The 15848-nt window shown below is 38.7% G+C and overlaps 1 protein-coding gene across 1 annotated transcript in view; it reads right to left on the bottom strand.

Moving 5' to 3' along the window:
• The window catches only part of Grik1 (glutamate ionotropic receptor kainate type subunit 1), a 139806-nt gene extending 128569 nt beyond the window's left edge, over positions 1 to 11237 (bottom strand). The window contains exons 1-2 of the mRNA XM_046430577.2: positions 11073 to 11237; positions 7552 to 7809 (exon numbers count right to left, since the gene is read on the bottom strand). Coding sequence (XP_046286533.1) covers positions 7552 to 7809; positions 11073 to 11145 — 331 coding nt within the window. The 5' untranslated portion in view covers positions 11146 to 11237. The remainder of the gene's footprint in view (positions 1 to 7551; positions 7810 to 11072) is intronic.
• Positions 11238 to 15848: the final 4611 nt, after the last annotated feature.

Genomic DNA, 15848 nt, shown 5'->3' with positions numbered 1-15848 from the left:
TGTGACTCCATTTGGGTATCGGTAGGTGTTTGAAACTCAAATTTAGCATATTCATGACTGAATTCCTGATATCATCCTTATTCCGTCAAATTAGTTTCAGCTAATATCTTCTGCATCTCAAGTGATGGCTACTCCATTGTTTGGTTCAAGCCAAAAAGTCTAGAGTCTTCTGAGACTCCACCCTGCCTCTTAAAACCTTCAACCTTATTATTGGTCATGTTTTCATTTTTTAATTCACAGGCATGAAATAAGTCATAAGTCTCACTGCCACTGCAACATTAATATTTTCTAAGACTGAATCCAAGTCTCCCTGCTCTTACTGACCACTTAAAAATAAACATAACATATGGTATTTGTCTCATGTCAAAGGAACGTAATGCTTTTTCTTGACATATGACTCAATTGGAACACTGAGCAAAACTTCATTATTTCAGAGGAGTTGGAGGAAATGTGCTCCCAGTCTTCCTTGTTAAGCAGGTTAATCACTTGAGGCAAATTTCTGCAATGTGAGATGTCCCAAGTTTCTCAGATAATTGAGTTCCTTAATTCAAAATCTGTGTCATACACACCCTAAAGAAGAGTGGGTACTAAAAAAGACATCTTAAAATGTAGTCAAACCAAAAGAGAAAGTGTGTGCATGTTGAGAACATCCATGATGCTATTTATGCAGTTTTGCAAAGACCCTACATGGCTTGACTCATTTTTCAGACTCATGCCAATGTCAAATGGAAGCAAAAGAAAGAGAATGATGGATGGACACACAGTAAAACCTTGCAAGTGGGGAACACGTTCAACACCGTTCAGGTATTAGGCCAGCCCTTCATTCCAGGTGTTTCCAGTCTTTGAGAATTTCCCTCTCCTCTACTTCTATCACCTCCACTAGCTGCCTTAGATTTTGTAGGAATTGCCAACAGATTGCCATATTTCAATCTTTGCCTCCCTAGATTGTCTATCAGTGCAACAACCAGAGTGATCCACTGCAAATAAGAATCTGATCTTGTTCAAAGCTCTCTCCAGTGGCTTTGCATTTCAGGCAGAGAAGTTTTTCAGGTGATCTACAAAGCCCTTTGGACTCACAACACCCTCCCCTCAGACCTCCTCTCCTAAATCTCCTCTCCTAAATTCCCTTCTTACTCTGTTCCAAACACACTGGCCTACTTGCTGTCTCTCTGATGTACCAGGCACACTCTAATCTTAAACATTAGCTGTCATCTTTGCCTGGAACCTTCTTCCAGGTACCACATGGCTTACCTCCTCAGGCTGCTTTAAGTCTTTACTCAAACCTCATCTTTACAATGTGACACGATCTCAAATTCTGGGGACTCCATGTCTAGCTTTCAGATTCTCCTCACCAGCATTCTACTTTTTCTTTCTTCCATATATTATTGTTGTGTTTAAAAAGTATAATTCACTTTACATAAGGTGAACAAATTGTTTATTCTTTAGGTTCCCATAGAACCTAAGCTCTTTGAGGTTAGGGTTTTCTGTTTTCTTCACTACTGTACTCCAAGTTCCTAGGACAATGGCTGGCACATGGTAAATGCTCAATAAGTGTTTGTAGGATGACAGATGTGGCAGCATTACTGAGAATAAAGAAATATATGCTCTAAGAGAATCGCATCAAGATGGCCAAGTGCAATGGGAGTTGATCTTATAAACAGCAATTTATTTAGAGTTGGAAAAAAAATTGAGGTCTCATCCAGTGAATCTCTAAGGTGTTGCAGGAATCCCAGTCAGGATCAAATTGTGTCAGAGAGTCCCACTGTATGTTCAAACTTTTCCAAGGCCAGGAAACGAAGTACCTTGGAAAGAAATATGCGCTATCCCCTGAGACCCCCACAGCTTAGAACTTCATCCTTTTGGTGATGCTAAAATTGCTTCCCTGAATCCTCCACCCACTGTTGTCCAGTTTAGTTAAGGTCAAGTTCAACACAGTAGGGAGGAGGAACAGGTGAAGTTTTACTGTGGGTTGAGCCAAAGCTTCTTCCATTCCATGGCCCTGCAGATATTTTTTGACTGTATCCAGTTCCCTTCTACATCTTTATTTTTTTTCCTTTGCAGCCTGAACATTTTGGTTATTTCATCCTTATATATATCCCCTATATAGGAACATGCTTAGTGTCCGCACATGTATAATAAAGTAAGAAGTGGGTGGTTGTGAAGTTGGGGAGGTAGGTCTAGTCACAAAGTAAGTTGTGAAATAGGAAAATTCTCTATTTGAAACTTCCTTAATTTGTATATATATATATATATATATATATATATATATATATATTTTTTTTTTTTTTTTTCCTACATAGTTAGCTTAAAGTAGTCTACAATAATGATTCAAGGGCTGGGTATATAGCTCAGTTGGCAGAGTGCTTGCCTTGCATGCACAAGTCTCTAGGTTCAATCCCCAGCACCCCACCCCCCAAAAAAATTCAATGAACTAGGAATTGGAGGTAATTTTCTCAATACAATGAAAGGGATTTACAAAAAAAAAAAAAGATTCAAGACATGTTATTTATATTATATGTATATCTTATATTTGTGTCTTAAGATATGGAGGATTTTCAATGATGGAGGTAGGTTCACTGCAGGGTTAGTTTGTCTCAGGGGTTTGCACTGGCTGTTCACGCTGTGCAAAATCTTGAATGTTCTCTTCCAGCTCATCACATAGCTTTTTCCTCTTTAATGTTTTACTCAAAAATATAATTTTCTCCTGAGGACTTTCCTGGTACCCTTACTTAAAATTGCAAACTTCATCCTCACTCCCCAATCTCCCAAAGCCATTTGCTGCCTTATTTTCCTTCATAACACTTACTACCATTTATCATACTAACATTTATTTATGTGTTTTATCGATTAAATATATTTTATTCCTTAGAGTGTGAGATCCATGAGGTCAGAGATATTTTTGTGTGTTTTTTAGAATAGTGGTTAAAACGTGTCTGGTAGTAAATGTTTACTAAACCAGGGAATCTGTTTACCTGTTTGCCTGCCTATTGAATGTGGAAGAGCATACACCAAAACTCGAATAGGTTTTCCTGGACATATTAGGTCTTTACCTATTTCTTTAATTTTAGCATTATCCAAAGGAAGCGGTCTTATTTTTATAAATGTTGAAAAGTAAACTTTAAAAATAAACTGGGAAGGAAGCCATTTATTTAGGTCTTAGGAAAGGGCAACCATGGCAAACAGTGCCATGCATGTTTGTGCCATCTTGGTTGTTTTCCCCAGTGTCTCACAAATTACCACCTGACCCAACAGTGTGTGAACATGAGTGCTGGGACAAGTCAAGAAAGTAGGGAAAAGGGACCAGCAAAACTTGACCACAGGGTTTCTTAGTTCACAAAATAAAAGCTAGGCAGAAGTGCATTTATTTTTTCATGTTTTGCCAGTGCAATTGGTATGAGTATTTGCTATGTGGACCTAGTTCTCTCTGCTGGTTGTGCAGGTGGTTGCCTAACCTTGTGTAAGAGAATACTTTGAATCCCAAAGTAAGAGACGTGCTAAATCATTCTTTCTCATTAACAGCACTGGGGCTCAGAGCATGAGACCTCAAAGTATTTTGAACTGAAGGAGCCTGGAAGGGTCTAGAAGCAAGGCCCTTCTGACCTTCTCCTGCTCTTCTGTCTCCCATTTCTTTCTGTCTCCCCACTAGAAGTCATGGAAACTTGGTCTTCTTTCCCCCAAAGGATGCCGCACCACCTTGGAAGGTCACTGTCACTTCTCCCTTGAAAATCCTCATTCCAGAGGCTTTGCTAAGTACCCCCATCAGACTGTTTTCATCAACTCATTCCTTTTTGTCCATTACATTTCTACTCAGCTGTACATTTTTTTCATAAAATTTAAGCATAAAAATATGCAATTTTAGTGGTAGAGCATTGCCTAGCATGTGTAAGCCCCGAGTTCCATTCCCAGCACTGCAAAAAACAAACAAACAAAAGTTTTACCTCCGTCTTTGGGTCTTCATTTTGGGAGGCTCCTGATTAAACTCAGATTAAAATAATTTGTTGTGCTTTTCTATTGGTAACCTGCCTCTTGTTATAGGATTATTAATCATGACCCTTAATGATGAATAAAGAAAAGTTTTACACCCTCCCCCCCCCAATACCTCTCTGAAAATTTGCCAGTCAATGAACCAGATGTCACCTGGGACAATGAGGCAAAAGACTACCAAGGTTGATGAAGAAGTCAGGAAGAGCAATTGATGGGGAGGGGAAGAGTGTGGGGACTCAGCAAAATGAAGGAAAACCCATGAACAGAAACTGAACCTACTCACTAGTGTGACGAAGTCCTGGCTTTTACAAAATTATGAATCTGAGCTTTTAGCTGTTTTCTTTTTCCTTTTTTTGAGGGGTAAACTAGAGCCCTGGGGCTAAGTGTAGCCCAGCACACATTTTTGCAAATGAATTTTTATTGCCACACTGTGTCCATCATTTGCATATTCTCTATGGCTGTTTTCTGGCTACCTTGTCAGAGCTGCAGTAGTTGTGAGCAAGACCATGTGACCACAGAGATTAAGCTGTATACTATTTGGTTCTTGATAGAGAAAAGTTTGCTGGCCTGGGTCCTACACCAATGTCTGTGGCTCATTCTGCTGAGATTGGCCCTGAGAATGCAGAAACTGCTGAATGGGCTCTGAACTCATTTGATGCTCTGCTTCTCAGCTCATTTGGATGCGTGTGAGGGGATGGTAGCCAGGCTTCCACCAGGGGTCTAATGAAGCCAGAAGGGATGTCCAATGGGCAGCAATTTCTCATTGCGTAGGGTCACCTCTGATGATGAGAATCAGAAACATGTTGGTGAGTTAAGGGACGAACACCCAGGGAAGGGAGAGAGAAGAGATGAGATGAGACAGGACTTTACTCCTCCCAAGAGTTCTCTAGAGCCTTTCTGCATTTAACTTCTAGAGGACAGAATGCTGCCTGCCTGAATTTAGTGAACTGAATTTTGTCCTTAGAGACAAGCATGCTGCTCCTGATGACTTCAATGGGAGTAACGGGCCATTTGGTCCCACCACATCTGTGCTGGCTTCAGGCTATTTAACAAACTCCTAAGCAAATCCCAATAAAGTGCTCTTTAATGGATACTTAATTCTGTTGTGGGGGTGGGTGCTGAGCACACCTAAGTCCTAACTTTTCCTTCAGGTTTACTTAGTCTCCTCCTTTTTTATGACTTGCTAATTACTGCAACCAAGAGTCCTGAGTCAAGAAGTATTAAATCCACTCAAAGTCATAAGATGTCTGCTTTTATTGATCTCAGTTGATCTGTTTACTTACTCTCTGGGTTCCAAATTAATAGCTCAATTGATTATTCATTTACATTTTTAATGTTGTTATGGGCAAAATCACTTTAACATAAATCATCTCTAACTTCATGGGTGACATACAAAATCGTTCTGGATTTTTAATTTCAACAAGTATTTATTGAGCATCTGAGCTCAGGTGAACTTAACCCATATGAAAAAGGTCATTTCAGACTCTAGTGAAAGATGATAGAAATGATTTTTTTTTTTTTATTTTTCTGCTGCACAAGGTGGCCATTACTTGTGAGTAGTTAATCTGAAGTCAGTTAGGACATTAACTTTTGTGTCATTCTCTTGCTAACTATATTTTGCCTAAGTACAATTTAAAATCTATCATGACTACACATTTGTTTGAACTCTTTCTTAAATTAAGCACAGAAATTGCAATGATTAGTTTTCCTTTTGAATGGTTTTTGCTTTGCTGGAGATGGAGAAATAGTGAGAGATTACACTACGGAGAGCTCACCACAATGAGAAATAATATGGTTGTATCAGCTCACAAAATACTCTTTTAACAACGGGTAGGTAACACAGAAGATCTAACTACACGTGTGTTTACAATGAAATATTCTACCTGAAGGCTCTTTAAATATGTTGTGGAGTTTATTTGATAATATGTTTTCTTTCTTCACAGGAAGCAGGTAAAGCTCTAAAAAAAAAATGACTGCCTGTGGCATATCCCTCCCAATAAGACTGCTTTGAATATAATATTTATGAATTATATATCCAATCACCTACCACCTTCACTTCTTCCTAAAATGAGATGAGGCATAAGAAAATACATAAATGCATATCTCCAACCATAAGAGTCACTTTTATCTGACAGCATAAAATGGAAGCAGAGTTTAACGCCAAATGGAAGAGGCTCACTATTCATCCTCTGGGGGATAATAAGTGCTAATGCTTTTTGAAAAGGGTATTGAAAAATGAAATAGTATTAAAGTCTGAAAGTGCTTCCCTTTACTAATTTTCACTGCTAATTTTATTAGTCTTTTTGCCCAATGTGTAGATTACAGAAAGGAGCTAATTTCAATTCTTGGAGGGAAAAAACAATTCAGACAGTTAATAGTGTTATTTTTCTGAAGGTAATTACTAAACTATTTTCTTCAAGTATGTGATAGGAAGCAGATAATAAATATAGATAAGATACAATTTCTATTTCAGGATCTTCTAGTCCCATAGATATGTAATAGATCATTGAAATAGAATGTGAGAGACAATGATTCTATTTCCAAAACACTGCTGAACTCTCTGGTGTTCCCAGAGAGCCTCATGGAAGAGGGAATATTTATATGTGGTCATAGAGAATGAAGGTGCTCACCAGCATTTGAGTCCCTCACAGTGGCTCTATAGTGAGGGCCCAGCCTCGGAAAGCAGAAGTTGGGGAGAACTCGGAGTATTTGAGAAATGAAAGACTTCTCATCACAGCTGGTGTGAGAATATAGGCCACGGAGGAAGCTAGTGCCTCGATTTATAAAGACTAACTTGGCTTAATGTGAAATTGGCCAAATTATTATATGCCACAATAAAACCCACCATTCTGTTTAATTATTATGCACCAATAAAAAAATAAGCACAATAGTCCAATGGTGAAAAACTTTGAGTTAGAGGGGCTTAGATTTATTATGTGGACAAAGGAGGATCCTGGGCTGACTGTAAATGAAACAAGTGGGAGTCTAAACTCTGACAGACCCTGAACTGTAAGCAGAAGACAGGGAGAAAAAAACAGAACACTACAGATGGAGTTAGAGAAAATCTAATGAGGGCCAGAATGAAAGCTTAGTTCTAAGACTCATCACCTGGGCTCATCGGCTCTTTCCCAGGAAATAGTACACTTGAATAGTATAATCTGTACCTGAATTCTTGTTTGCTAACCTACTTTGGGAACTTTTCCAGACATTTGCATAGCCACTTATCAAGTTCAAATCTTATTATCTGGTCACTTTCATTGTGGTCATAGTTGCATAAATGAAATTACATCTTTGATATGTAATTAGAATATAACATATCAATAGTGTGATATTTCTTTTAAAAAATCCCATAAATTTGATGAGAAAAAAATATCAGAAAGAATCAAAAAACAAGAGAAATTCAAGCTAGCTACACTTGATGTTCCTAAATTACTTTGGAATACACAGTCGGCTTTATATAAAGACATTTTCATGCACTCCACCTGAAAAGTTTATGCCTGTAGAAAACTTTAATTCCCTTTGCTCAGGCCAAACATGGCCAGGTGTGGTCACGTGTGAGTCCCATACCTGTGCTGTCTTCATACACCACAGTCACTGTTTTCCAGTTGTAATAGAGGACCAGATCCAGGACCGCTCTGCTGATAGCTGCATAATCTGGATAGAGGTTGATGTAAAACAAATCTTTGTTGTCCACTGAGGGGTGTTTCCAGCGGGTCTGTATGTGTGGAACTTCGAGAGCGTTGCAAATAGACTGCACAGCACTGACGGAGGAACTATGGGAAGGGCCAAAGAGGGCAGCCACACCCAGAGCCAACTGGTCACATGCTGAGGATGTCCAAAGACAAGTAGGGGTGGGAAAAGAGATGGAGAATAGGGAAAAGGGGAGAGAAAGAGAGTCCTGTGAGTTTTATATTTCCCTTCTTCTTTTAAACTTGACTATTGGAAAATCTCCCCATCTGTATGTAGAGGAAATGTGCTCCTTTCAACTTCCAATTTTCTTGAGATGATAAGATACTGATAGATGTAAATGTAGAACCGATTAGCAATACATCACAGGACCAACTCCCTGCAAATAAAATTGAGTTACGGGTCTCACTTCATTACCTTTAATCAGATGGAGTCTAAATCCCTCACTTAATGTGGCTGTTACTGGGGAGCCCTCCAGGAGCCAACCAGCAAGTCATTTGTCAAATGAATGTTGTATGAATTAAGTCCTGTCATATGGCAGGGTGGCAATGAAGGTATTAGCGTGGTCACAAAATTCAGAGGAAAAACCTGTGAGTGACTACAAATTGCTTTAGCTTCTGTCTTCCCCAAATTCAGTTCCAGTTTATTGAGATTCTGCAAAGGATTGATCCTTTTGCAGAATACTGATTCTCGATACCTAATTAATTACAGAACAATGGAATAGCATAGCTTAAAGGGAATCTTAGGAAACGTTGTGTCTATCCTTCTCACTTCAAGACTATGGGCTGAGTTTTGACCACTAACAGTGGCGGAGCTAAATCAGAGCTCAGGACCCCAGCTCAAGGTCAGATCCTTTTCTGTCTCAGTATCAGCCAACATATACCTTAACAGAATGAAATCATATTTTAAAATGTATTTATAACATAAATTAATTTTCTCACTATATATGCTAATTGAGAGAATTTAGAATATTTAAAATGTATGGAAAATCAGCAGGCTGTACTTAATCCATCATCTTGGGAGAATATCTACTTATATTTCAGACAGTTGGGATCATTATACAAATGCAGTTTGATCCATTGAATATAATAGCACACTTCTTTGTCAAGTAATTATAAATTCTTCAAAAGGACACTTTCAGTATCTGTAGAATATACCATTCCACGGAAATTTAATAACTTATTTTAGCCATTTTTATAATTTTAAAGCTCCTCCCACTTCTTGACCATAAGAAATTTTATACAACTTCTATTTTCCTCTATATCTTAGGATACTTCCTTAGAGTAGATTTCCAAGGGTTGAGTTTCCAAGGGTTAACTAAATTAAAGGGTTTTGACATTTTTGTTATTTGATACATATTATCCAAATTTCCCTCCAGAAAGGTTAGAGCAGTTTAACTTCTACAACCATGTAAATAGAGCCTATTAATCTTATGCTGGCAGGTGTTAAATATAAATTTAGCTGCATTTTCAAATTTATATTGTAATTCTATTTTGAAGTAATTTAGAACTACCAAGATATAATAATTGAATATAAGACTTAAATAATAGCTCAATTTGTAAGTGCAATAGTGTTGACTTTTATAATAATATCATTTGGCAAATAAAAATAAATGGAACATTTGTATGACTCTAAAATTACCTGACTCGATTTAGAGAGAATAATATGATAACCATTGTAGATATCTAAGGGGCTGTGGATGTTGACAGTCGTTTACAAGGAAAACTTTATGATACTGTGCTGTTTAGTACTGGATTACTACGTCAGCTATAGATATGTATACTTTTCTGCGTTAAGTGCTATAGGTATAAATTGTCATTGTCCTTAGAAGCTTATTTCTGGACATATTTTCATTAGTTAACCAGAAAAAAAATGAGAGCACAAGAGTTTGTGAACTGCCATGTGATCCGGCCTGTGCAATGGATTGAGATTTTTGCTAATATGTAGCTCTAGGATTCTAATAGTACTTGACAGAAAATCAATCCTTTTGAATTTTGTTTGCCAGCAAATTACCAGTTTTAAGAAGCTTTGGGGTGTTTAATTTACAAGTATGGCAGGTACTTCAGATCATAAGAAATCTCAGTTCTTATGTGGGTTGAAGTACCGATGCTAAATGTTGCTGGCTGGCTTTCTATGGAGTGTGTGTGTGTGTGTGTGTGTGTGTGTGTGTGTGTGAGAGAGAGAGAGAGAGAGAGAGAGAGAGAGAGAGAGAGAGATCTAACCCAAACAGATAATGCATATGGAGATGACTTGTAAACTTCAAAGTGCTGTATAAGCAAAGCTTTACTATTTGTTCATAGACAATCCTGACCTATATGACATTTTTAACTCCATCCATCTTGAAAAAGAAAGAATTCTTATACTAAGGTCATGCCATAGGTAGACAGAGATCATTGCACTATAATTTTTTCACCTGTACTCTAAGAAAAGTTTTATATTTTATTTGGAAAGAGTACTAAAAGTCTTGCAAAAGTTCACTAAGTGAACACATCCTATGATCTAACTAGGTTAATTCAGTTAACAATCAGTATTCAGCAACTTGGAAACCAGCGGGACTGTGGAGTTCACTGTGTTTTATTTGTTTGTCTGTAATGGTGAGGCATTCTCTGAGAGGCAAAGAGTCCCCGTCTGCTTTGGGGTGCTCAGCAGCCTTTGTTACCACACAAACTCCTTTATCTGGTGACTAGACTGTGCCCTCATTAGAGGCCAAGCTTCAAGTATATCAAATGTGATCTTACTTCAAAGAATCATCCTAGAAGTGCCAGCGGGATGTCTAAACCACCCTTCAGTTATACATGAATCATTCCATGGGAGAAAGCTTGTAGTCTATAAATTGGATTACTTTTTGGGCACTTGTCTTCTGTTCAAAAGCAAAAGAAAATTAAATGCTGACATTGTTCTCTCACAGATTTAATCTTTGTATTTCTATGATTTTGTTGAAAGGAGAAAAAAAGTGTGTGAAGATGCTAGGTAAACCCCATAGTTTACAACCTGTTAAAATTCAGGGTGTGAGTTATGTATGTCCTGGGCATTTCCACAGCTCCATGGATGTGACCTTCTGCAAAGTTTTATTTGACTGCACTGTACAATTTCATGGTGGTATCTCAGCTTCAGGAAGGAAAAACAGATCAAGCTTGACATTTTCCATTCACAGCTGAACCAGTTAATCATAGAGTGGAGGGCACTGAAGGGTAAGCTAATCAGAAAGGCCCAGAAAACAGGGTGAGGCAGCATCCATTAGGTTAGCACAGATTGCATTGATCAGTGACACCCAGGCCTGAGATTTCCTACGACCCATTTGCACTAAGATGCCTGTTTTGAAAAAGGGCAGGTTGCAAAAAGGTGACCCATGGAGCAGACGGATCACCCAAAGAAGCTTTTAAAAGTGGGAAAAGAGTTACCTCTCCGCGAGGCTTCGAAACTATCAAAAAGATTAATTCTCTGGATGTCATAGGTTAATGTGGTGTTCGGCATCAGGGTTCGGTTTCTGTTAATGCTGGTGACTGCAAACTTGAAAGCTAGTTCTTCCACATTAACAGGTTCGTTTTCCACAGTTTCAAAAATCCCTCCTGCAAAAGCAAAAGAGATGGACGAGAAGCATTAGTCACATGATTCATCTATAACTTTTTTTAAGAAGACAAATGGTAACTACAAACGAAAGACCTAACTTGATAAATGGTCTAAGCAGACCCCAAATCCAGGGCTAACATAAGTTTATGAGCATGTGTCATAGGCAGACAAATAGGTCTAATGGCATATGATCCTGAAGGTTTAAATTCAATGGTGGCATGTATAATACCTTTCAGACGGTGAATATATTCCAGATATTTTGTAGCATGAAATTGTAACTGATAATAAAGCAGAGAGCAATTTTCCACTGTTTGGACAAGAATGGCATTGGTCCTTGACCTGAAGATAATTTGAGCTCTATCCTGTTAGGACCACCCTTCCTTATAATGAAGCTCTTTCTGTTCAGATGCAGACATTCTAGATTCCAACGAGATCACACAGAGATGAGTGGGCTCAAAATGGGACACACATACTCTTTCAAATGAAAGCATCATTTCTACACTTCATGGGTTAGAATTCTGAGCCATGTATTCTAGCAATGTATTCTAGTACTTTCTGAAGTGCATGGGCAGATTCAAAGAACTCTTTTTTCTTTTCGTTTTCTTTCTTTCTTTCTTTTTGAAATTTTGTTTGGTTGTTCCCAAAAGCAAACCTGTATACCATCTCTGAAGAAATATGTGCCTTTGCTTAGTTTGGATATCTTAAACATGAAGATTTCACTAGAAGAAATAATATGAAATATTAGTGCTTCAAGCCTCATCAGAGAATTCAGCTCTGGCTTTTTTTTTTTTTTTTTTTTGAGGCTTTGATGGTGGCTAGAGACATGTTAGTACTGGTAACTATGCATTCTTATTGTACTTTAAGTGCTATTCTGGGATTATTGATAGACACGGAGTGTTCGCATTCGGTAGAAGTCCCCTTAAATGACCTCCACTTAACTTACTCCTTGATTGACCCAAACTCATTTCCTTTAAAAATGCATATGAACTGATGTCCCTGGAATTCTGAATACTTGAGACTCTCAGGCTGCTGTTTATCTGCTCTTGCCATTCTGTAATTCCTTACCAAAGTTAGTTGTAGGTTTTCCCTAAACTTGCCTGTGCTAGATCTATTTGTAAATTCATTAATAATGCTTTGTACTCAAGAAAAAATATGTACCAAAAAATCTGAAATTAATATCATGAATTGGGAGTTTGATATATCAGCATTCTTTTTTTGGAGAGCTCCAAATGATAGATGCTAATTGAAAGTAATTACTTTCATCCTGCTTTGAAAGAATAGTAAATAAATGCACATCTATAACTTTTCTGATAAACTGACATTCTCTATAAAATAGCTACTACAGTGTCAGATTGAAAGCTAAGAAGGTTTATACAGAACAAATTTGGCTCCTTTTGGACATATTTCTGGCATTTATAGACCAATGTTAGGAGTCATTCACATATTGATCATTTCCCTGTTCCTAGAGAAACCATAACTGAAAACTATGTGATGATATTGGGTGATCATTTTAAACTTCACCTAAAGACCTGCATGAAACATTTACTCAGAAATGAGTGTTGGGAATGAATTTACTTTTCCAGTGAATTTTTGGTTTTCTTTTGCTGGGTAATTACAAACAGGGATTTGGAGCTGGATTTCTAGTTCCTCAGAACTTTTGATGAATGTTTGAGAGGAAAGTGATAAAATTTGGAAAATAGACACTTGGTCACCAAAAGAAGATGGCTGTAAGGTGAGTTCACCCTCACTGTCAAGCTGGCGCACACAGCAGATCCAATCATTATTAGCAACTATTTGTTTTCTCATTATTCCCTCCCATACCCAGTGAGCCCTCACACAGACAGTGTGTTTAACTCAGAACCACTATTCCTATGGAAATCAAGTCATCTAAAGACATCCAGGCTGCAACTATTTAGGAAAAAAGTTAATCACAGGCTGAGGTGTGAGCACCATTAATCTGTGTAGGGTAGGTAGGTAGGTAGGTAGGTGCCGCAGTCCAGCTGCAGCAAAATAACCGGGGGGTGACGACAAGCAACTTGTGTACATTGATACAGCAGGAGTGGGAGCTGTTTATTGTAGGACAGGAGGGGTACATATACATTCCACACAGCTTATCTTAATTAACATAAACTAGATACAGCAGTCAACCAATAAGGAATCTCCACACTTAATGGCTCTCTAGCTTTACTTCACAAACCACTCCCTCTGGCAAAATGCCAGGCGCCATCCTGACTTGTTTACAGACCCTAACAGGTAGGAAAAACACTTTAACAGGAAACAGAAATTCTGAATCCTGGACATTGGTTAACCCGATTCCCCTTCCAGGAGGATCTTTAAGTATTGAGATGAAAGTCACCGTGAAATAGCTCTTTTATGTATATTTCATTTAAACTTTATAACATTCAGGGTAGCAGATACTTTTCCTGTCTTTCTAAAAAGTGAACAGGGAGATTATTTTACCCAGCTTACTCAAGGTTGTAAATCTGTGACAAACTCAGATGTCTGACTGTCCAACCAGTGAGTGCCATCAACTTCTTCAAGCTCTTTCTATTGCTCCTGTCCAGCAAGGGCTTTAGCTGCTGCCTTGTGTCCCTTGTCTGTGAAGCAATTGATATAAGACAAAAGTCCTCTGAAAGTCCAGCTGCTCCCCAGGGAAAGGCTGGTATTGTTCGCCTCCTGCTCACCTCAGAGCCATTCCTTTGGGATACCATTTCCTTTCCCACACATCTGAGTGTTCCTGGGTTTAAGAAAATTATGTGTTTTGATATGTGTTTAGGTGGTGTGTAGGTGAATTCTGTTTTGTCATTTTGAGAACAATTTCTTTTATTCCTTTGCCAAATGAGAATTACACGTTGTGTCATTAGCTCAGCACCCTCTCGCTTTCTCCTTTTCTCTGAGAAAAGGGCATCTGACAAATACCCAAAACCCACAGTGATGTGAGGTATACAGAGTGCTGGAAAAGTACCAAGAAAGTGAAATATGATAAAAACAGGAGAAAGTTATTAATAGGAGCCAGACTAATACCTCACAGGGGGGCAGACTGTTTAAGGATCCGCCGCTTCCTCCCTCCTCTGTCTCCCCCTAGCTTTGGGTTTAAGATGCAGAGTGTTTGACAGGAGGAATAGAGAGGGACACACACCTAGGAATATTTGCATGACCCTCCCTCCCTTCCTTCCTTCCTTTCTTCTAGATGGGTGTGGGCTACTAATGAGATTTTTAAAACCTTTTGTGGGGTCTGTGCATAGTGAACTCCGGCTCCAGCCATTTGGAAGCCAGGAGTACCATTGGCTAGGAGAGGAATCCCTACCTCATTCATTCTACACTGCCTCTTCCTCCTCTGCTCTTGCACCTGCCTGATTCCCTCATCCATCATTCTCTCTTTTAAGGTCAGTGTCTCTTTTGCTTTCCCTTATTTGGACTGAACTGAGTATGACTTTTACTTCTAAAAATTTATTAGGCCATGGAAGGACTAGGAAATGTGAAACTAAGAGACTAGCTCAGGCTCAAGGGAGAGAGGGAAAGCAGCCCCGCCTGGTTTATTTTTTCTCCACTTCCCAAACCAGGTCAGTGGGTGAGGAAAGGAGGGCAAACTCTGAGAGTTCAGGATGAAGTTCAGGAAGCCTCTCCTTTCTGCTGCACTTCTTGAGAAGTGCCGGAGCGAGGCAGTGCTGGCTGGGAGAAGCAGAACCTGCAGGTTGGATTTCCCACACTCTCTTCCATGACCTGCACCTCCTGTGAACCGGAGCCATGCAAAGTATGTCTGTGACTAAAAAGACAAAAGCCTTCAGGATGGCATGGACCAGGTTGAGTGAGTGCAGATCCTTGGGGAACTGAGGTCTTCTCTGCCTCATCACCAATAAGTATGACCAGGGTCTAAGGACATCATTAACATGCACCCCAGCCTCTTTCCCAACCTTCCCCCAGAACCATTTGTGGCTTGATGTCTCAGGATAATTTGGATACACTGTCCAAGCTAAGGGTTAAAAACTAGAAGAGATTGACTTTTTGAGCTTTCATGTGAATATTTGTGCTATTTAAAATGGCAGGGAAGGGTAAAAATTGTATTTCTTGTAAGTACCAAAATAAATATGAATTCTGAAAACTGAACATTTTTATGTTCTTAATAAATATGTATATTTAGGCTTTATTTTGGAAGGCCTGTGGTTTTCTTATCTTGATTTTTCCCTGTTGTCCTTGCTGGGAAGAATAGACGTTTGAACAAATAAGGCTAATGCTAAAAGGTTCTGTCCTTTGTACTCCATGTTCCCTTACTTCAGCAAAGGCATCACATGGTCACTCAACAAAGGCATGAAAAATAAGGAGTGTTCCCATATTTTGGAGTAGTTTTGATACTGTAAAACTTTTTTGTATGTCATTATTATGGGCTGACTTATGCTTCCCGAAATTCATTTGTTGAAGCCCTAATGCTAAAACTAGTACTTCAGAATGTGGCTACATTGGAAATGCATTTTCAAAAAGGTGATTAGATTGAAATGAGCCAGGTAAGATGAGACCTGATCCATTCTGTCCTTATAAGAAAAGGAAATTTGGATGCACAGACATACATTCAACGTGAGCAGAGGAAGTCCACGTGAAGATGGGAGGAG

Source organism: Marmota monax, unplaced genomic scaffold, assembly GCF_021218885.2.
Source record: "Marmota monax isolate L192 unplaced genomic scaffold, Marmota_monax_Labrador192_F-V1.1 WCK01_AAM20220418_F8-fsc00016, whole genome shotgun sequence".
NCBI classification, from domain to species: domain Eukaryota; kingdom Metazoa; phylum Chordata; class Mammalia; order Rodentia; family Sciuridae; genus Marmota; species Marmota monax.
The sequence above is the reverse complement of the archived record's forward strand: the minus strand, read 5'-3'. Positions and strand labels throughout refer to the sequence as shown.